This window comes from Sceloporus occidentalis, unplaced genomic scaffold, assembly GCF_023333645.1.
Source record: "Sceloporus occidentalis isolate IW3139 unplaced genomic scaffold, rSceOcc1.0.p SCAF_72, whole genome shotgun sequence".
In the NCBI taxonomy this organism is placed as follows: Eukaryota; Metazoa; Chordata; class Lepidosauria; order Squamata; family Phrynosomatidae; genus Sceloporus; species Sceloporus occidentalis.
Window position 1 is genome coordinate 4244642 of NW_028317052.1, and position 23310 is coordinate 4267951.

A 23310-nucleotide genomic window follows, 5' to 3' on the forward strand; every position below is an offset into this window, starting at 1 on the left:
CAAAAGTGGTCAGAAACCACAGGTTCGTGCTTGCTGACATCATCACACATGACATGGGGTGGAAAGTGCTACTTTTTGCCATGTTTTTGAATATGGATAAACATGTTTGCCCTCCTCTAGTGGTGACTGCAGGTATTGTGGTGTTTTTTTTATTAATTCATTCTTTTTCTGAAATTACAATAAAAAGTCATCAAGTGTGAGTACGGTCATTTTAAATGTATCCATCAAAGGGTTATTCTTTCTGCCTGTGGAGTCCTCAACGGTTTCCCCTTGTTTTTTGTTTTTTACCTTGAGCTGGATCAGCTAGAGGCATCTTGGATTGGTTCAACTTAATAGACCTTTATTTTCCTTTAAGTGAAATAGCACATTAGTTTCATTTTTATATTAGTCACTATTTCTTACAACCATGTGTGAGAATTTCCCATTTGTTTTAAGAAGGACTAATGAGTTTACTTGCCTTCCATGGAGCAGAGGACCAAGGCATACTTTATGTGATGAGTAACATAATTCTCGAACTACAGCAGGAACCTGTGCTTTTAGCCTTCTAGAGTCTTTGTGATGGGAACTACAGCTTTTTGGCAATTTTTCGTAGACTGCTACCAGCTAGCTGGTATTTTTAGCAGTAGTTCTATAAACCCTGGTGGCAAACTCATTAGGATGAACTAACTGCTTGTAAATGTCTGTTGTTTTTTTCTATTTGTTTTCGTTTTTACAGTGGTTACGTATAAATACTGACCTTCTCTCATCTCCAATAAAATAGCATGTGCCCCAAAGAGTCTTCTGGGTGCTTGTAAACAATATACCACATCCATTAAAAAAAACCTGTTTCTCTACGGTCTGATATTATATTGCTCCTCATTCTATATTTCATCAGGTTTTCCTCTTTTTGCAGTTTCACCAATTTATTATTTCAGTTGTGATTGTGGATTTTCCACGCGTTCTTTCGGAGCTCTGTTACCATTATCACGCTCTGGGCTCCCTGTTTGTCTATCAGGGCTTGTTTTCCCATATCTTTATCTGTAGCCATAAAATATTAAAGCCAAGGCCTGTGCTCTTCACGTAAGTAACCATTTCTCCTCTCGCTGAGTGATAAGAAGAATGCGACCTTCCCGTTTCCTCTGTCCCTGTTCTCTCGTAGATTTCAAGAAGCCTGATTATCCTCTGTATTTCGCTGGCACAACACAGGGCAGATAGCTGAACATCCCCTACATCCTCGAACTAGCTGTGCTGCCCTCACTATCTGATCAAATTCTGTTTATGTATGTGTTTGGGATATCTTGGGAACGCTAGCATTAGATGTTTGTACATTTCTTCACACATTAGGTTAAGTATAAAACCTCTTACTAGTCTTTACTGAAACCTCCTACATGCAAGAACAATCTTACGGTCTCATGTATGAATCAGAGAAAGTGAAATATATACATTACCTCTATTGTATTACATTAAGCTCAATACCTTTTTGATTTAATATTTAGAAATGGTGCGGTTACTGTTGCAGCTGAAAGAGTATATTTCTGCCACCGTGTGTCCATGAATACAGGTTAATATTTTAAAAATGTAACAGTATCTGTTTCACTTGACAAAAACATAGGTTTATCCCGAAGGGCACCGCTTATAATTCAAATCATAATTGGAAAGGTCTCCTCGAACAGCAGTGGAAGATAAAGATGCTTCTTTTTATACATCTCTTAATATTATATATATTATATATTTATTATATATATGTATTATATGTTTATATATATATATATATTATATATGTATTTATTATATGTTTATATAATATATTTATTATATATATATATGTATGTATGTATGTATGTATGTGTGTGTGTGTGTGTGAAGAAGAAAAAACCTGCCATAACTGAAAAACTGAGGTCAAACTGTTTCCATAGAATACATTGACTCTCGAATGAAGCAATTCCCACTGCAATTACTGCACGTTGGCTGTTATATTCTAGTGACAGAGGAAATAATTTTTTCACTCGGCTGCCCTGAGGTTTCCTCTCTGTGTCGCCCGTAACACTAACAAGCTGTACATGTTGATTAAATGCTGTGCTGGCCTGAAAAATGATTTTATCCACCGAGTTAAAAATAGCTGCAGTAAAAGGGTGAATTATTTAAACTTCCTGTCTTTAACTATTGTTTTTATTTGGTTTTATGAAAAGACCGCTACAAAACTATAGATGAAGGTAATACAATGCAAACGCAGACCTGATTAAGAATATCTAACATTAGGTGGAAGACAAGTTAAATGGATAATGGTATTGCTGCTCCATCTTTAATCTGTGTGTGTATATGTATATATATTACACATGCACATAGTACAGTGCAAAAGTTTTAGGCATGTGTAAAAAAATGATGTAAAGTAAGAATGCTTTCAAAAATAGATATCTTAATAGTTTATTATCAAACAGAAAAAAATCAAATATTTGATTGTCCACCCTTTGCGAAACAGAATCAATTCTTCTAGGTACACTTGCACACAGGTCTTTGAGGAACAGAGCGGGTAGGGAATTATTTATTCACAGTTCTTCTGTGGATTTAGGCAGCCTCAGTTACTTTTCTCTTTTCATGTAATCACGGACAGACTCCATGTTGAGATTAGGGTTCCAAGACTCTTTGTTCTTCTTTATGCTGAAGATAGTTCTTAATGGCTTTGGCTGTATGTTTGGGGTTGTTGCAGAATAGATTTGGGGCCAATCAGATGCCTCGCTGATGCTATTGCATGATGGATAAGTATCTGCCTGAACGTCTCAGCATTGAGGAGACCATTAATTCCGACCAGATCCCCAAACAGCCCCAAACTTGCATGGAACTTCCATCATGCTTCACTGTTACCTGCAAACAATCATTTTTCTACCTCTCTCCAGCCCTTTGCCTCTGCCAAGGCCAAATATTTAACATTTTTACTCATTAGCCAAGAGCACCTGCTGCCATTTTTCTGCACCCCAATTCCTGTGTTCTCTAGAATAGTTGAGTTGCATGTCCTTGTTTCCACATCGGCGGTATGGGTTTTTGGTCCGAAGTTCTCTGTACAGTAGATATCTTCTTTAGAAGAACTTGGACATACACCCGGAAATCCCTGTCTGCTTCACAATTCCTGGCTGGGAAAGACCTTTCTGATGGGGTATCGACACTGTGCTCAGCCTTGACATGGTGTATGGCTTGACATGGTGTATGTCTTCATCAACCTCACCCTGTTTGTGAGTTTGGCTGTTCCTCACCTAGTTTTATTCCTCTTACACGGCTCTTTTCTGTTTCAGATAAGAATTGTTTCAACCTACATATTAAGTTGAATGATTATTAGCATCTCCTTGGTAAAAGGCAGAGGGTGGCCACACCAAATATTACCGTAATTTGATGTGGAATTTTCTTCTGTTTACTCACTGTGTCATTTTACTCATTAATGTAATTTTTCACACCTGCCTACTTCCCAGTACTGTATATAAAATAAGCCGGATAGATATGTCTTTTGTAAAGTGTACATTAAGTATTTTAAATATGTTGCACCATTATAAAGGCTTAATGTGACTCAATCTGTTATGCTATTATATTTAATTTTATTTTAAACAAATTTGTTTTTTGCTCCTTACATCCTATTCATATTTGTAATGTTTATGTCCCTTATAGTATGCCTAGTTCACAATGAAGCACAAGGTATTAAACGTGTCCAATACTGAAGCTACATCAGTTTTGCCTACCCTCTTTCTGTCCTATTCCACAAGGACCCCCATTATCCTCAACTGGCATGAGCGGTTAGATACACAATTTGGCCGCCGTTCCTGTGCAACGAGCCAAGCTTACTATGTGGAGCTGGTGTTTTTTGTTAAAAAGACATTAACTGTTTTGCAGAAAGGCTCTTTCGTTCTAATGCTCTTCCCAAAAGAGTCAACTTCGCAGTTCGGTTTAAGACGCTATCTGCATCATGTGAGCCAGGAAGAGTTGCATTAATCTTGTATCTTCCTGCTCATCCACAATCCACACTGACAGCTAGTGTTTAGAAAAAGTCTCTGTGTTAATATATTTTCCTTGAAACACCAGCACTGCTTATTCTGTCCAAAAAACACATTGCCATTCCAAAGAACACTTCATTTATTTCCTCTGCTTGACGGATTACATAGATCCCTGCGTTTACTCTCATCCCTGATGCTGCCGATGGAACAGCAGCGAATGAAGGGGGTTACGTGATCGAGAGCTAGAAGGTGGAAATGGGTCCTCAAGTGCAAAATGGAGGGCTAAGAGGAGAAAGAGTTACTTTGAGCGTACTGTTCAGTGGTCAACTTCCAACCTTGGCCCTCGGTTATTGTAAAATCTTTCATACGCCAGACCTAAGATAATGATATGCATTACAAACATGTAACGTTGCAGTTATTGTGTGGCAATACGGGTGTTTTTAATCCAATATTTATTTTTGACTCCTGTACATTGCATGTTTTGTATAGAGCTTGTCTGCTATCTCTGTTTTAGTGATAACGCTGCCAACCCTTCATGTTACTTTATGTTAAACAAGAGCAAGGCTGAGCCTTAATCGTCCAAGCTCATTAAAGTGCAGTTACGAGATGGAGTAAATAATTATAAAGGTGCATCATAGATGCTGTGATATGTAAAAGGGAATAACAGTAATATTTCTGTTACATGTCCAATGCTCAAAATGTATAATTCTGGGAAACTGATTCTCAACTGTGTATATAATTATTATATTTTATTTATATAGCGCCAACAATTTACACAGCACTTAAAGATAGAATCCCAATTTTACAGGCAACCCAAGCTGTTTGTCGGAATTCCGATGGTCCGCCTCCTCCGCTCTGAAAGGAGAAAAAAAACAAAATTGTGCAAAATGAATAACTTCCCCTCTACAAAAAATAAATATATATATACACACATGTATATACTGCATAAATTTAGCAATAAATAAACTGCATTTGTGAATAGACCGTTTCAGCTAAGTTGCTCTGTAATACTTAATGAAATACCTTTCACCCAAAATATAAAGAGGAAAAATCTATGCAATATTAATAATTTGCCCCATTGAGAATGAGTTGGTATGGTAATGCAGTACAGTATTCTGGTACTTTGATTACTTGTATAATGACGGGGCATGTTTTACTGCTCAGAACTATATGACTAGAGGAAATTATTGAAATAATGCCAGTCTGGCTGTTGGCATCTTGTTACAATGCCACCGGTCCAATACCCATTTGGTGTGATTTGCATCTTAGTATGTGAGATTATAAACCAGTTACTGTACAATGCTACTGATCATGTCAGTGTTTTACACAGTCCTGATAATTGCCCGTATCTCATATAAGGACGAATTAAACTGCCGGCACTACGTCTTTTTTTACATATTTAGTAGGTGACTACTGTAGTTTCTTTCTACAAATCATTTTCTACTTATTTTTTATTTTTACCTCTGCCACATACCAGCTTTAGCACCTTGAGCATTCATATTTCTTATTCCTCAACCTTCATCTACAACCGCCAGCCTTGAGTCAATCTCTCAAGTAGTTTTCATTACATTTACAATTTTATTTCTTTTGTACTAATTTCCACCCTGTAGACGTGCACCAGTGAAACGTCGCACATGTAACTTAAGCACCATAAGAGAATATTTGGATTGCTGACGCACAAACAAATGGCACCTAATGCAAGCAGCCCCTTTGTTGCCCTCCACACATACAGATCATGTCTAAAGTATACCGAATGCCAATGTTGCGTAATTTCTCGTGCATGTTCACGTGTATAGTAGACTTCTACACGCTAAAACGCTTGCACTGAAACTGTCCAGGCTCGTGGCGTGAGGTGCGGGCAGGAGACTGCTGGAGGATACTTGCCACCATTAAGTTACACTTTCCTAGCTGGTTCTGGTAGCCTTAGTAGGATGAAGGTATAAGTCAGTAATTACCACCAATTACTATTATTAATTATACATATAGCCGTTATAAGCCTTACTTACATGAAATGCACACCCACGGCTGCAAAAAAAAATTCTAGAAATGATTGTGAGAGAAGGGGGGGGGGGTGCTTAAGATGCTCTCATTACATTTTTAAGACTTTAACAGAGTTATGCGCGGGAGGTATATCTTCATCACGTTTCGTTACCCTGCCACTAAGGCTACTGGTTGTCCCTGTAGCTCATGGAGAATGTTTGAGGTGACATTATACGGAGGCACATGTATAAATTACTAACCACACTACTGAGAAGCCACAGTGACAGGTCGCAAGGTCACGCGGTTTCAGTATTATTTGCATGTAGTAGGCATCTGTTGGTCTCTTTGAGTCCTATTCATCTTACCACGCTGTGTCTTCCTGCAACTAATAGCTCTTTCACCTTTTAGTTTTACTAACTGCATCTTTTGTTTAATAAACCCATTTACCGTATGGTTGGATTCTTCAAGAGTGTAGACCAAGATAATATCATATATGTTTGTTGACTCTTGTACAAAAGGAGTCTGTCCAATGCGGAATATAGGGTTATCCTGTATCCACAGTTTGATGGTTAAATTAAATTATTGAAATTCTTGAACTTGATAATTAAAATTGACGCCCATGTGCATAAATCAGATACCTACCTTCCCAATTATTATAACTTCAGAAGAGTTTGCAATATACTTTTTGCATCATAAATACATGCAAAATACATTCACTATAATTATGGAAGCTTATAAAATAGAAGCTCAAAGTGTAGCTTGTACCACCGGCGGGGTTTTCTAATTACTTTCCTGACTATCTCTCCCTTCTCCTCGCCTACCCTCAACCAATCAATACCAATCAGCAACCAATCAGATAAGACACTTAATGAGGGATAATTAAGCAGGTCCTTAGAAAACGTGTGTGTGTGATATATAAATATTAGTATATTGCTTTATAATTTTAGACAACTGTATATACAGCTGTGTTTTTATTTGATTGATCAGAGCAACATTCATAGCATATACATATAAGCTTGTTTGCCAGGGATATGTAGACCGCCATGTGTGACCCATTTGACTCTGCTATAAACAATTAATAGTACAAACATGAGACAGTTCTCAGAATATATAGGTTAGGCTAATCACTTTGAGCATCCGTTTAAGAAAGAAAAATGCTACGCAAATCCGATCACGTAGATGCTTGTGGCAGTATGCAATGTTAGGAGACCCGGAAAGATTAAGTCATCTGATGAAGATCTGCAACTCGTTCCACATCGAGAATACCCCCAAAACAAAACCAACATTTGCTTTAAAAGTTAAAGGTATTGATCCAATTGTTCCTGCAGCAAGTGAATGTTTTGAGCTGGGTCAGTTGAGAGTTCTTAATCTTCATTGCTGGTTTCAGTAAGATGGAAAGCTGTGTAAATTTGTTACGTTGGCCATTTTGCTCTACTTTGAGATTGAGTCACATAGTTAGTTTTGTGATGCACTGAGACTCCAAAACATGGCTTGAGATCGGTCCTTTACCGTTTTACGTTTGCCAGAGACTCAGTTGACAATACAGATTTCCCTATTAAAATATATCAGAAAGATACAGGGGTAATGAGGCACGGATGGCACAAATTCTGAATAAAAAAAAATACAAATGGTAAAGGAATTTATTCATTTTGGCTCCCTTTTGGATAATGGCTAACAGATGTTTTTGCATGCAATTAATAAGCAAATCGCAATGCCTTTATCAGCAAAGAATACAGAGAAGAGTGGTTATTTTCCAGATGTTTCTGGGGTGACTTGTTATCATGTAAGGTCAAGCAAAAACTTCAAGACTATTTTCATACCCCATTGAAATGTTTTTTAATTCTGAAAGTATCCTCTTTTTATTCTGCGTTCTTCTGGGTTCTTCTTCCCTTGCAAACCAAACATCGTAGCAACCAATCAGCAGGACCAGCCCATTGATTCTTATGGTGATAGGACCATTTTTCCGACACCAGAATCAGAGCCTGGATTTCCCCTGGATAAGGCATAGATAATGCAATGGGATTTCCTGAAAGCCTTCTATTTTAACTTGTAGTGCATACTGAATGTTCTGTGTTGAACAGTCTGACTATAAAATCCCTGGGTGGCGGAGCTCTTTGGATATGCGTACCCTGTGCCGCCGCAGAATATACAGCCTATTGAGAAAGTTCCAAAGAGGTAGACTTCTTTTTTTTGGCCTTCCTTCGGCTGCATTAGTGCTTGTATGTAAATGTTATAGATTTTACTATCGATGAACCTATGTAACAGTTACCCTCTCACATTTACCTCAATGCACTTGTAGTGTAGGAAAAATATAATGCGCACTATGAAAATAAGCAGCCAGAGGAAGTACTCTTATGTGACCACAGAAGTGTCATTGGTTGTCAATTTCTTACCCTTTTCTATTAGTATGCATAAGGCAGTATACTTCTACACTCATAATTATACCCATACCAGTGTCTCCCAATTATATATTTATATAGCACATTAGAGATTTGTTTTTCCTTTCTGTAGCATTTTGCGTTGTACCGAATCTTCCCGAAAATAACAAAATTCCAACAAACATTTTAGATTACAAAGTTCACTCTGTGAATGCATGCTTCAGGGTGGCCCAATAGATGTTATGGCCCTGCAAGGGTAGAGAGAATAGGATGGGCCGATTCAAATTGAAGGTGGCGGAGAGGGGCCAGCACAGATGGAAAAAGCAATGGAAGTTAGATTAGAGTGAAATGGCGGGCAGGGTTAGATTATTATTATACTTTATTTATAAAGCGCCGACAGATTCCGCAGCGCTGTACAAGGTAAAAATTTTACAGATAACGACAAGTACAAAATGACAAGCAATTGACATACAGATACGAGAGGAATGGGGGGGCCCTGTTCCTGCAGGAACTTACATTCTAGATATTCCTGCTCCAGACCCCTATCATCCTGTGCTGGCAAGTTATAGAACTCCCTACTCCAAGTTCAAAATATACTCTTAGTGATTGCAAATACACAGACATACACCGCATTAACGTACACAGTGGGTCCAGCAAATGTAAGTAAAATGAAAAAGTACCTAAAAAGAAGCACTTTTTTCACTTATCAATGCATTGACTGCACTTCAATCATCAGGTCATTTCCACCACGAAACGCCCCAAAAAACGACCCAACGTGCTGGTGTCAGAGCGAGCGTACGTAAACAGGGGAAGGGTTGTGCTGCGACTATGCCCTTACGTGCGGGTGTCCTTAAAGATAGGTATGCCTGTAACTGAATTCACTCAGCTGCGTAATCTTTAGGAATGCTTCTTTGATTTCTTAAGAGCAGGTGCTGGGCCCCAGGTTAAACACAGCAATAATTTGAAGTACAAAAAAACCAAACCTGTTTATCCATCACTGCGATAGATGAATGATTCTCCCCGTGTCACGTTTCCCACCTCATCTGGGCAATTTTAGTGAGGATCTTGGCATAGATGCGGAAGAACTGACCACCGATAGGACGATGTAGCTGTGTTTATATTTTGGGTTCACCTGTCTATTTGCTAAAATATTTTGTAAAAGATCTAAGACGTGTCTGTCTTCCTCCTTTACAAACACAATGACCTCATTATTTCAGGTTTGGTTTGCAGACTGCGACAGAAAGACAGCCTAACACATTCTATCTTGCTCTAATTGATTCATAGGACCCAGATTCTTATGTCCCTCTTTCCTCATATGATGTTTTTTTTTTCAGGAGTTCCAAAGTTACTTTGTATGAATGTATCCGGGTTTTAAAGACTCCGACCAATCAGCAGCACTCTCTTTACATGAGTGGAGCCTCGCACTCATTGGGAACAGGATGCACCCATTCATAATGGAAGTCTTGCTCGGCATGGAAAGTGCGCTCCAGCTACTTTCTTCATGATGTTCCAAGCTGTCATGATAGATTTTTGGGCCACTTTTTTCATGACAGCATGGAATTGTATAAACAAGCAGATTACTCTTCTTCTCGGTTATACAAGGGGATGTTGATCACATAAAGCCTTGGTCCTACCCAAGGGAAGCCTTTTTCTGCTCAGAAATAATTTCAGGATTATGTGATCGGTTTGATGTGATCTTTAGATCTTTGTCTTGTTGGTTTTCAGTGTCTATGCCACAATATAACATTTAATATAACAACATATAATTAATATAATGAACATTTCCTGGCAACAGTTATGGAAATAACACACGTGTCACACTTTACGTTCTTAAAGGGGAATTCCCACCATTTTTTACGTCGGATTCAAATAAGTAAAAATTGTGCTGCTTTCTTTTGCCGTTTTGTTGTTAGTTTCATGCATCCTGCTCCTTCACTTAAAGGTTGTGTACCTAGAGTCACCAGACAAAGGGGTCATTTCTGTATATAAAATTGAAAAGGCAAGAACGGTGTTAGTGAAATAATCTAGGCGTTCCGTTATTTCCTACACAAAATTCCATGTAAGCATGTGAAATATGTGGCTGTTGCATATGAGAAGCTAGGTTTCTGCTTGCCTTCCCATCGTGTCTTTCAGCGAGGGGCTCTTGGCGTGAGCCGACTAGCCCCCTCCTCCAGTCTAACCTCAGGCAATGATTTGGCAGGGCACCCATTTCCTGCCAGCGATCGTTGCTCGGTGTGTGTGGAGAGAAGTGGGGGTGTCTGTGGCAGCAAACAGGTTCACCGTGTGTGTTTTCTTCACACGTGTTTTGCGTTACCCGGCCGTAGTAGCAGGACTTTCCCATTCAGAGTTGAACTAGGTTGCAGGCAGAGGTTACGAATAGGTCACAAGGCTGACACATAGCATCAGCGGAGGGTAAATTTAAACCTGCAAGAGGAAACGCATAGCTTTGCCACAGGCCCGTTTCCTTTTCGATAACACAAACACTCGCACGCTGCTGCCAGCCTCTTAACCCCAACATCTCCACGTCTGTACCAACCCACGCATCAGAAGTGTCACGTTCTGAGCGTAGGTTGACCAGTGATGTAAGAGATCAAGACTGACGGGCGATGGCGTTTTTGGAATTAGCTTTTTATTCTGAAAATCAGATCTCTCAGATTTATACCTCCAAGGTGTTACTGTTTAGGGTAGACAACTCTTCAGACCTAAATCCCTCTGTCCCCCTTTCCTCACTTGGGGTTTTGGTTTCCAAGTCCAGAATGTTTGTTGGGTATGAGTGTATCATAGTGTTCTACAGCCACAATAATGTGTATATAAAGTGTGTAATACATGTGTTCTACCATATTTCCAAAGATATCAGTACCCTCTTCTGTTCTAAGTTATTTTGTGCGTTATGGTCCCTCTGGAAGAAAACAGGGAGGTTTACAGGCACCTTGGTTAAAAAAAAAAAAAAAAAGTTACTAAGTAGCTTGATTTTCCAGTGGAAGTCTCTACAGTTGATCTGTCATCCCCCAATGCTTTTTTGTTTTTTGCTTGTTGGTTAATTGCCTCGTTTTATTCTTCATTGAATTCAGGTTGCCATGTCAAGTATTTGTAATAATGTTTGTCCTTCTTCACAGTGCATCTGGGTGCTTTATAGTATGTGCTTTATAGTATTTTGTGTTGGCTGGTATTTCCACCTCATGGTGCCCTGTGGCAGCATCTTTTGACACTTAGAAAGTTTAACACCTTATGATTTTCTGTTTTCCGCTTGTTCGGAGAAAACTGGATGTTTGTTTTTTAATATCACTGATCCCATCTTTCATTACAACCGTTCCTTTGGAGCATCAGAAGGGGACGGTGTTCCAAAGGCTTAAAAAGAGACAGTATGAGCGCCTACCTAGGAGGCTGTGGTATGGGACATGATTAGACATATTGTTTTTAAAGGTGGTGTTCCACTTAGAAAAAAACAGATTCTTGCACAAATAGTCCCTTATATACTGTATGTTGTCTTATTCTTCCCTCTGAAGACGTAAGCATTTGAAGGAACGTTGGCTTATAGCAGCCTGTCAGTGCCTGCTTTCACGTAACATTAATTAAGCATCCCCAGCAAAACTATGAATGAGGCCAAATGTTCCATGATTAAAGAATAGTTTCTGGGAATATTTGGACATTCGACAGTAATAATAAAGGCATTTCTAATGCTTTGTTTAGTTTAGGGAAACAGTGTAGGAACAGCACCTTGTGAAGTATGTGTGACGAGCGCAAACATATTGTGCAAAGGGAATCCAGTGCTTTCCCCATTAGATTATATTGTTTTATCAGCCTTTTACTCGCCTTTGAATAACATTGTCGGATGTCATAGGGCATTATGAGTAAATATTGATGGATACATATCGATGAGCAGCTGAGACCCACAGGCCAAGATGGAGTTGCATATCTTTATTGTTATGCGAGGTTTCGCCATCAGTGAAGGGGGCTCCTCGGTTCTGAGGGTTAACTAACTAAACACACACCAGATTTCTCCCTCTCTGTGTTTTCCCTTTCTCATTATCTTTTCTCCCTCCTTCTCCCCCTTAGATTATTGCTGCGGATTGTAAGCGGGTCACAGTCCTGAAATATTTCTTGGAAGCGTTGTGTGGACAAGAAGAGCCTCTGCTGGCATTCAAGGGTGGAAAATATGTGTCAGTGGCACCCGTCCCAGAAGCCATAGGAAAGGAAACAGGAAGCCCAGAGGGAAACCAACTGGAAGATCAGGTACTGGTTGTAAATGGGGGAGAATGGGGCTTACCCTCCGGGTCAGCGGTGAGAAACACTAGAAACCTAGGGAAGCCAATACTTGCGGCTTTGATTTTATTTATTTCGGATGTTCAGATAAACTTCCAAGAATGTGCTTGGCTTTCAAAGCCTATCCCTCTGTGCCCATGTTTACCCTGAATGTCTCGAACTGGTTTGTATGTGGGCCATCTCATCTCATGTGCAGAACTCCCCTATTTAATTCTCTTTGTACTGTCGTCCCCCCCCCAGTGTCCCTGTCTGACTACCACATCCATCATCTGATGCTATTCTTCCTATTTCAATTATTTTTTTATATAAGTAATAATGTGTTGCAGCCGAGACAGAGGGGATGGAGGGAAAGGGAGGGGGTTGTGGAGTTCAGATTGGGGATAAAGTTTGTGGGCGTATATCTTGGTGCAGCTCACGGGGTGAAATGCTGCTTCTTTGACACGTACAGGAAGGGCTGACGGCACCCACCCCACTACCCCCTCCACTGAACCCAATCTGCCCCTCACATCCTGATCTGATTAAGGAGTTAAGACTCCACCTCCCATATATCTGACCCTACGTAACAATGTACTGTATATACTTCATGGGAAGCCACATTACATCAACATCTGTAGAACATAATGTCCGCACTGCTTGTGCCATCAGCAAGTCCGGCTTATTCTGACTGCTGCCCATTGCTTCAGATGCCAGTTTGCATACCATCCTTTTTCCTGTTTTTTTCCAAAAAATGTATTTACGATAGAAAACTAATATTTAATGCATTGAAGTCACGTCGATGTATTTGCTATTATTTGTGCTGATTGTAAGCAGGGTCGTGTGAAGTTAAGAACCTGGCTTATGCTGGGGACAACTTGGCAAGGGTTTCTATGTACAACACTGTCTCTCTGCAACAGAACTAGTGCTGCGCATATTCTATTCAGCAAGTATTAGATCTTATCGCACACAATGACATCGGTGGGCAAAGTGGAGCCTAATCTTAAATAATATAGAGGGGTGACCTTGTAACTTTTTGTTTTAGAAGCCTTTTTGTCTAATACTGATCTGTGTATCACTACATTGACACGGATTGTCTATAAGACAGGGAACTTGGACATGCATCTGTGGCACTGTGATTACTGTAATTAATATTAATTATTATATCATCTCTGACATTTGGTTTGAATCTACTACCAGACTGGTTGAACTTGTGACCTTGCATTGACGCTGGGGCAGCCCTCCTCTTCTCACTCCCACATTGTCGTTGGTGCCTTTACTCATCTGAGTACAGAGAAGTTCCCCTTTGGTTAGTAGGCAGACCCTGGCCAACAGCATCTTAAAGCTGATCATATTACCCTCTGACTAGCACTTAACCTCCTAGAACTTAAGAGCAGCAGTTGAAAGTAGCTCCTGGTTAGCAGACTTACACCGCATGTGAAGCTACCATCATTTAACAAACCTCTGCTGGAAATGATCTGCCATAGACGAGGAAGTGAGAATTAAGTGTGTGCGCGCATGTGTGTGTATGTGTGTGAGCAGGCAGCCTTCCTCCTTCCCAGGATAAGCTCGGAATAGCTGATTGACAGATCATGGTAGATATAGAAACATCTTTTGCATGTCACTAATGGCTTAACATTGATGGGTTTTACATCATATAGCACAATGGGAGATCTTCAGGTATGGAAAAGTGATGATATTCTGTATGATATTGTCACAAGAAGCAGGTAATGGCATATTGGAAATCAAAACCGGAATCTGTTTGGCTTCTTGAAGCTTTCATCCATTCGGAAGCCATCTAGGACCAAATCATGGTCAGCAATCATGCAATGCACCGATGACAATAAAATTATTTCAGATCACTGCCTACTTTAAAATGGAACAATAAAACCAAAAATGGAACACTGACCATTGTCTTGGTGTAAATGTGATTTGTCAAGATGGATTTTTTTAGATTTAAAAATAAATATTTAATCCATCATTATGTAGAATAGCCAGTTTATTAATACCTAGACAAGATGGCAAAACATAAACCAGGTTCGGTTCTTGCAATTACTCAAATATACACCTTTTTTTTTTTTAACAATTAAATATTTTATTTGGCAGTGAATTACAATTATATGCCCTATTTTCCCGTTTGTTTAAAAAAAAAACAAAAAAACCTCACAGAACCATTTTCAGTTGGTTTTCTTTACACAAATAAACAAAAAAACTGCATAATAAATCTCTACAGATGTTAGCTGAGAGCCATAGACACAAAAACTAGCTTTTTTTAAAAAAAACATTACATTTTATTTAAGCTAGCACCTGTGGAAAACAGAAAATAAACCTATAGTACTCTTAAAAAAAAAATAAATAAAAAAAAAAAAAAAGTAGCACCAGGCACCGGAAATATGGTTCCCTATGATATTATGGCTTCGTAAGACTGCACCTGCAATCAATGACCGATATTTATTGTACATCAGAGCAGATGTATTTCAATATACTGTACTTTGGTTGCTCTTTTTTTGTAGATAATGTGGAACTAGGGAAATATTGCATATGATATAGCAAGTAAATCTTACAGGTGCCAGTAACTCATTCTTTCTCCAGTGACGGCTCATATAATATTTTCCTGTCTGCTTTCTTGAAACTAGGATGATGTAGTAATCGAAGAGTACACAGAAAACTCAGATCCAGAAAGCAGCGGGACAGAGTACGACATCCGAGAGCTGCGTGCCAAGAAACAAGAACTGGCCAAGAAGGTCGAGGAGCAGAAACGTCGGCAGCAGAAAATTCAGGTGCGTACAAACACCTGTCCGGAAAAACTGGCGACTGAGGAACAGACTTGCCGCACGCACACATACACGCACACACACCCATGGTGGGATCTTCTGCACCTCAATGGTTCATGGCTTCATTTCCTTATCACCTGTAGTGCAACACAGTAGTGCAAACCTGTCAATATCCCTGATCATATGTAGTCATATTGGTATAGCCATAGCCATCTGCGTCAGATCTCCCTGTAGTTAATCCAAATATTTTCAGTACAATTACATTTGTGCGGCATTTTTCTGTAGATTTTTTTTTTGGTTCAGGCCTGTGGGTTTCCAGGAATTCTTTATCACATACATTAAATGCCACTGAGTGCAATAACTTACCAGATCTCAGTAGATAATTACATTTACAGATGGCTGGATCAATGCCCTTGTTTTTTTTCTTCTCTGGTTTGTTTTTACTTCATTTTACACTTTTGCCCCCAGTGATTTTTTTTTTGTACTTTCAACAGTGCATAAGAGCCACCCAAAACTAGCCAAATTTATATTAAAGCTCTCTATGCAGTCATCTCCAGTATATTTAGCTGGATGAAAAGTACATTATAGTTTGTGCTTTTTACAACATTTTAATCCTGTGTAGCGTTGTATGTGTGTGTTATACGGAATATGGCGTGTATATGATTATCTGTTTACTACATCTGTCTGCCTTGTGTTTTGTGTTTAAAGTGAATCTGCCCCTTTGCCTGAATCCAACCTTTCACAGTTTTAAATGCTAAATCTGTATAATATGTATTTTAGGTATTAATCATGTGCCTTATGTGTCCAGCAATCTTAAGTTCCTATTCTTAACAATTTCATTAACTCCTACCAAGTCGCCCCCCCTCCCCCATTACATTGCTGATTACGCATGAACAAAATCTGTATAAGGGTACAAATGTTCTAAATAAAATTCGACTTGCTATCAAAACAAGTCCACAAGTTCAAGGTTAAAATAAAGCTTAATACCGATTATTGCTTTGAAATTGTGTAAGTTTATCAAAGGAGAAGACAATGAATTGTCCAGGACTGGCCGCTTTATTTTAGTTAGTGAGGTCGTACTTATGAGCTGTAACGTGATATCAGTGCCTTACTCCCATCCCTTCTTATACTGAAACACTCACTATGATCTTTTTCCTCCTGCTTTTGTCCCATTGTTTACTTACAAAAATAATTCACGATGAGGACACCCTGGTCGTTGTATCCTTAAGCTTTCATTTCATTTATGTTTTCTGCCCTTGGATATCTGTGCCCCAAGCACACATTTTTTGTGTTTCCCGGGCGGTACATTTTAGATATCACATTTTGGACCTTAGCACCCTTTTTTTCCTTAAAACGTTGCTCACTTAACTAACACTCATGGGAACGCCAACTTACAACCAATGTGCAAAAACCAACGGTCCAAAGTATCTGTGATCCCAGCACTGAACCATGAAGACCATCAGTAGAAGCAAGTCTTTCCTCTGAAAGCACGCCATTCTGTCCAGTAAATTATCATCTGCTTCTATCCAGTTGTTTATCCTTATTGCTGATTTACTAAAACCCAGATATGTCACATTCACAACCCACAACCCTTTAAAACCAAGCAATGTCGAGTAATGCAGTGAGAAAAAAAATAAATTTTTTATACAATAGTTTTTTCTACTCATAGTTTAATTGGAAAATAAAAATCTTAATCCATTTTGAAGGCTATGTTAAAACGAGTAGATCAGGGCAACAAACCAGAAGCTCTACTCCTTACAAGCTTTACATCTTAGTCTGACAACACTCCATTCTGGAAAGCCTCCTTACAGCGTTACTTTAGTAACTTTTGGATCTCATTGGCCAAGCTGTGGAAGCCCCACTGTCTTTTCTTGTTTTTGTTTCCTTGTTTATTTAGTAGATATAAGAAGGAAGGAGAAAAAATGTAATGTTCGTAAAAGAAAGCTGACTTTGTGCCCCAAACGGCTCCATACTACTAAGCAAGATTTTTTCGAAAGACATTTGTTTAACTTGATCCTTGTCCCTTTAACATTAAAAGCTTTGCTTTGGACGTAGTAGTGTGTGCTGTTGTGTTGTTGATGTTATGTTGAAATTTTCTAGTCCGTGAGAACAGTACTTCTTAGCGTGTGAAGACATTTCGTCAGCCCTGTCGTTACGGAGGTGTTTCTAAGCTTTGCCGAGCCTCGGGATGGTGGCCTTGCACTGTTCCTTTCTTTCTTTTGGATTACGTAGATGTGCTGCTAAGTAAAACCAAGGGGAAAAAGATATTTGTTCTCATCTTCCTGCCCCCCCGCCACTGCCAGTGCCCAGGGCCCTTCACTTCCATAATTTTTCATTTTCTAGCCTTGAATCCCTGCCAGACACATCTGTCTTACCATATGCATGAACCCTGCAGTCAGTGCTGAACGGCTTGTAATACAGCTCCGGTGAAAGCCCTACTGGGATGCAGCACACATGTGTACCCTGCAGCCATTGGCTTCGTGCCCAGAGCCGGCCGGGACACTCACCTTCCATACGCCTAATGGGAGGGAAGGGGAAATTTCAGGTATCGGGAGACAGATCGTGTTAACGCCATCTGCTCTAAGACCTGCCATTGCAATATGAGTAATTCTTTTTTTTTTAAGGGTTCTCTGACCACCGACAGAGTTATATACCCTAAAAAAAAATTTATGATGACACAAAAACAGATAACATCAGTAAGGCTAACAAAAAAAAACTATTGGGTTTGGCCTCCGTTGTTTGAGCTGAAGCATGTTCTTCCTTGTACATGTACGAACCGCCGATACAGAGCTGTCCTTTTGACAGGGCAGCCTCCACAGACGGTAGTACAGGATGCAGGATCCTTATGAACCTGTGGAGTAGGAAGTCCTGGATATTTATAACACAATACCCCGCAGGAGGAGAAATGCCACAGACTTCCCGACTGCCCTGCTACCCTTTACCACCCGCCGTCCAAGCTCTGTTCTTACAGCTCCCTGTTCTTGGCTCGGGATGATGTGACCTCGATGTCGGTCTGTGCATCCTGCAGAGGGGACGTGCAGACAGTCACAGCCTGTACAAAGACGCCCCAGAGCTGTAATGGCAACAAGTCTGTGTCCTCTCTGGAAAGATTTTCAATCTACATCCAGCCTTCAACAACCGCCCCCCCCCCCCATTTCTTATTCTTTTTGTAAACTTTTTTGATATTGTGGAAACCACATACAGGTTTCTGAGCAACCACTGCAAATGCCAGATGTTTGGCTCCAAAACTGAGCCAAAAATATGCATCAGTGTTTTGCAACAGCACCATAAATTGTGCCTTGTTGATCCCTTTTTTGTCACAAGGGAACTTGGTCTTTTTTGACAGCATAGCTGGACTTGAGCTTTTGGTGGCGTAACCCATTACCTGCCAGCAGATAACTGTTCGTTTGTTCTATACCAAGTTTCCTATTCCCGTCACATGTTATAGCCAACGCACACAATGCAGTGAGCACTGGTTCGGTGGCATGCAGGTCTTTACATGCACTTTATGGTCTGAGTGTCTAGAGGTCGAAAATAACTCTCAATCCTGTCCTTAGGCCGTGCTGGATAACAAGACGAGACACCTGGAGCTGGAAATATGCCCCTTGTTTCTTGTGCCGGACACAAATGGATTCATCAATCACCTTCCTGGGCTTGAATTGCTGCTTTCCTGCCAGATATATATTCTTGTTATTCCTCTTATAGGTAAGTGATAAGGTCGGGTGAAGTCCTCTGCAAATTGGGCCAACTTCTACAGCAGGGCTGCATAAACTTCAGTCCTCGGGGGCCACAAACAAGCCAGAAATTCTCTGTATTGCCACCTGAAAACAAGCAGTTTAATGAATTTTATATTTGAGATCCCTCTGCTCAAGCTGGGGTATTCAAAACCGTTGGCCTGTTTGTTGGCTCGAGGACTGACAATGTGCACCTCTGTACTACAACTGCATGGGAACCAAACCAGTTAACTATTTGGTGAATTGCAGTTAATTGCATCCTATTAGTGGAAGATATGAAAAAAAATATCATAGCTCAGAAAAAAATAAATCATGAAATCCTGTATATTTGTAACTGGAGCATTTTCCTAAATGAATAAACATTGGTGCAGATGGCGAGCCCACACTGAAGCGGTTAAATGTTGGGTGATGGTTTGGGGTCCCTTGGCTTTGTATGGATGCGCGCTGGCTACTGATGCAATGCCGTGCAGCGTTCTGGCAGGGCTGGGTGCGCAGTCACACAGCTGACTGAACAGCTGCTGGAACACACGTCCCCGTCACGGCTTTTTTCTCCTTATAAAGCCAGCGGTGCAATCTCTGACTGGTTCCAGTTATTGCTGAACACTCGCCCCTGGCACAAGAACTGGTGTTACTGGGTGGTCTGGCCGGTTCTCTAGATTTGGGAGTTCTCTCCTTGACCGAAAGAAGGAGCCCTGTGGTGTATCTGGTATATTTGGGTGGGTTGAATACAAGTAGAGAATATTTGTTTCCCTGTGGGGGAATGATCATGTATTACAAGTAACTTCCTGTTATAGAATTACTACTGTGTCCATCTGTGCATGAACATAGTGTAGCAAACATAGATCAGGATGGAGTTAGGGGGTGCAAATGGGCTTTGGGAAATATGGAAGTGATTGTGATGTAGCGATACCATGTTTGCCTGAATACAACAAGCAAACATGTATCTGGGGTGGGCAAATTGTTGCCTTCTAGCTACTATAACACTAAATCACTCATGATCCACAGCAAGCCAAAGGGTTATTAATCGATTTATATAGCACCATCAGATTCTACAGTGCTGTGCAATAGGCCACATGAGAGTTGTAGTTTAACAATCGGAGGACTGCCTGTTTTCATGATAAATAACATCTCACTCACATCACCACCACCTGAGGCCGAGAGTAGTTTGTGTTCTAATAGTGGTTGGAGAGCCAGCTGAAGAGCGGCATGAGCCAGGCCAGATCTCAAATGCAAGCCAACGCTGCCCCTGCAGACCCCAGACCCACGTACACAGAGGTGGGCATCCAAGAACCCGCTGCTTGAGGGAGAGAGTGTTCAGAGCTGGTTCTGATTCTGCTCTGACTTCTGGACATCTAAGAAGAACTTGCCCTGTCCTATCCAGTGGTATATTTGAGCAAATGTGTTATTAGACAGACATGGAGATCTATTCTATGATATCTTTTTCCTTCTTCCTAATGCATTAAGAGACTGCTCCATATATTTGCACTTTATTTTTGACATAACTTCTCTACCTATGTCTACTGTTTAGTTATCCATGAGCTGGACGGCCTAGCAAAAGGCCAGGAATTCGATCAGCGCAACATAGGACACGCTCGTGCGCTTCAAGAGAAGGCCAAGAAGGCAATTCAGTTCCTGGAGCAAGGATTTGAGGCTCGAGATCCCTTTTTGAGAGCCCTTACGAGCCGCGGCAGTGAACTGGAATCTATTGCCTTTCGGAGTGAGGATATCTCTGGACAGAAGGTATTTATATTCCTGTATTTAGGTCTCTAGCATCAGTCTAGATTCTCAATAAATATATTAATGTACCGGTCTGCTGCCTTCTCCCCCTGGATAATAAATTTTTCTGTTTTGTAATGATTACTTCACATTTGGGGGTTTTTTTTTGTTTTGTTATTAGGGGAACAATGACGATCTTATCCTGTCTTGCTGTCTACATTATTGCAAAGACAACGCAAAGGAATTCATGCCTTCAAACAAAGGTATGGCCTCTACTTTGGATACATTGGAAGGCCATGTTTCTTCTCTTTGCTGTAAATGGTGTGCGGGTCCCTGGCACGGATTACAAATACCCCCCCCCCCCCCCATTCCTGTCTTGATGTGGCAGATTAAGGTGACATCAGAGCTACCCATGACCATTTGTTTTAAGATTAACCTGTCGCTGCTGTCTGTTGTTTATACGGCAGATCCTGGCCTAGAACATGACAGCTGCTGGCCTCTGGTTTGTAACACGAAGGATGGTTACCAGTGTCAGGCAATAACAAGCGCTTGCCCCTCCTCCTAGTCCTCTCAGGCTCCCACGTTCCTTTTTCTGTGACAACTTTCCCTAAGATTACAACATATTTTGTTTTGACGCCTATATTTGACTTTTACTTTTTGATCAATCGTTCTCAGATGATCCCATCCGCCTGCGAAGAGAAGTTGTTCTTCTGACTGATGACCGTAACCTTCGTGTCAAGGCTCTGACCCGTCATGTTCCTGTGCGTGACATCCCTGCGTTTCTCAAGTGGGCAAAAGTGGGGTGAAGCTGCCAGATACTGGGAAAGGTGAAAAAAATGAGAAGAATATCCAGTGTGAGACCTGACGGGGCGAGAGGTCGTTACAGGCAGCCCTGTTACAACAACCCACCTCCCCACGTCAATCCACATGCACACACTCCAGACTCCAACCTGTCATCTGCAATAAAACAAAATTCCCTCTATGTCCCCTCCATCATGAGCCGCCTGTGATTTATCTCTTGGCACAGAGTGATGGGGGAGTGAGTAAGGAAGTCGTTTGTTCGGTGTGCGTTGGGTCTGACTAGTCTGAGTGCAGAATTAGCAAGGTGACCATATAGTGCAGGGAGATGCTGGTGACTTAACCTGTCCTTCGATGTATCTCCTGCTTATAGTGAGGCTTCCTCCATTAAGCTGTTACCCTTTTATACCTGTGAGTCCCCAAGAGCCTTAACTTTAATATTAGGTTACTTGTTTTGGGGGGGTTTTTTTCTTCCCAGGCATCTTGATCTGCAGAATATTTTTTTAACTGGTTCTTTTCTTCTCACCAATTGGAAAAACTTTGGTTTTTGTTTTCTTACTTTTATCTGCCCTACTGTGTTAGCTTTTGGGTGTTTTTTCTTTTCTTTTTATATTTTCTCAATTTTTAAAAAGCTGATATCTAGTGAGAACAGTAGGTTTAAAAATACAAACCTACAGCTCATTTTTTTTCTTAAACTAGTGGACATTTCACATGAGTTAGATGTATGTCAGCCATCTTTACATAGTTTCATCTCTTTTCTTTTAATCATCAGGCCAAGATGTCTTTTTGTTTATTTTAAGGTAGCCTCTAAAGGGATAAAGTGTTCCTCCGTCACTGGCTTCCTAAGCTGGGATGTGCCGTGAGTTCTTCCTTAACCTTTATGTGTGTGGAGGTGTTTGTCTTTGTAAACATGGAGCTTGACATGGTATAAGGAACTTGCATCAATGCTCTTCTGGTTCTTGACCGAGCTGAAGCACTGCACACCAGGTTACACAGATGTTCTCGGCAGGTTTCCCTGGCAGTTAATGCTCTCAGCAGTCTCTGTCATTCCCAGCCAAAATTTGACATCTGAAAATCCTAAAAGTCTTCTGTAGGTCCTGATGTCATCCCCTAATACTTTATAAGATCAGTCTGTAGGGTAAAGAGAGAAAGTAACCGCATGGACCTGGCTAGATCAGTTTGTCATTTGTTGTTCCGCTTTTACTGCTGCCATAAGGGTCTGGCTCTGCCTAATGGAGTTAATTGCTGCCCCCTTTTACTAGCTGTAGGGGTTAACCCTTTAGTGTTTGATCAATATACTGATGTTTTTACCAAGATGGAAAATAATGCTGTTAACAACTGACCACCAACTTTTGCTTGCGAGTCAGTCAATAACCAGAAAGGCTGGGAGGAAGTGCAGGAGTCCAACTTTACCAGATGTGGGGCACTTAGGTTAACAAGTACAAAAGTTATAATACAGAAGCTTGAGTTCAGATTTTTTTTAATTTGAAATACTTATTTTATTTGTGAATTGTAGTGGCAGTATGGTTTCTTTTATTTTTTGTGTAAATAGTTTTTAGTCTTTGGTTTTTCGGTTTTTAAAGAGATAATGTGGTGTGACCAAGTGGGTAGTCACGGTATGGACAGCCGTTTGAAAGCAATGGTTTCTCAGCCGAAAGAAACAGTCGGCATGTAGGAGCTCAAAGGCCATATACTCTTAAAGTGATTTAACAAGAGTAGTTTCCCTTTTTTTTTTTTT

The 23310-nt window shown here is 40.4% G+C and overlaps 1 protein-coding gene across 1 annotated transcript in view; it reads left to right on the forward strand.

The window, feature by feature from the left end:
- LOC149286128 (telomerase-binding protein EST1A-like) overlaps nucleotides 1-21580 on the forward strand; it is a 93187-nt gene extending 71607 nt beyond the window's left edge. Inside the window, exons 14-20 of the mRNA XM_089494440.1 lie at nucleotides 12371-12547; nucleotides 14043-14045; nucleotides 15187-15330; nucleotides 18882-19029; nucleotides 20587-20798; nucleotides 20956-21037; nucleotides 21450-21580. Of these exons, the coding sequence (XP_089350566.1) occupies nucleotides 12371-12547; nucleotides 14043-14045; nucleotides 15187-15330; nucleotides 18882-19029; nucleotides 20587-20798; nucleotides 20956-21037; nucleotides 21450-21580 (897 nt within the window). The remainder of the gene's footprint in view (nucleotides 1-12370; nucleotides 12548-14042; nucleotides 14046-15186; nucleotides 15331-18881; nucleotides 19030-20586; nucleotides 20799-20955; nucleotides 21038-21449) is intronic.
- The last annotated feature ends 1730 nt before the right edge of the window (nucleotides 21581-23310 follow it).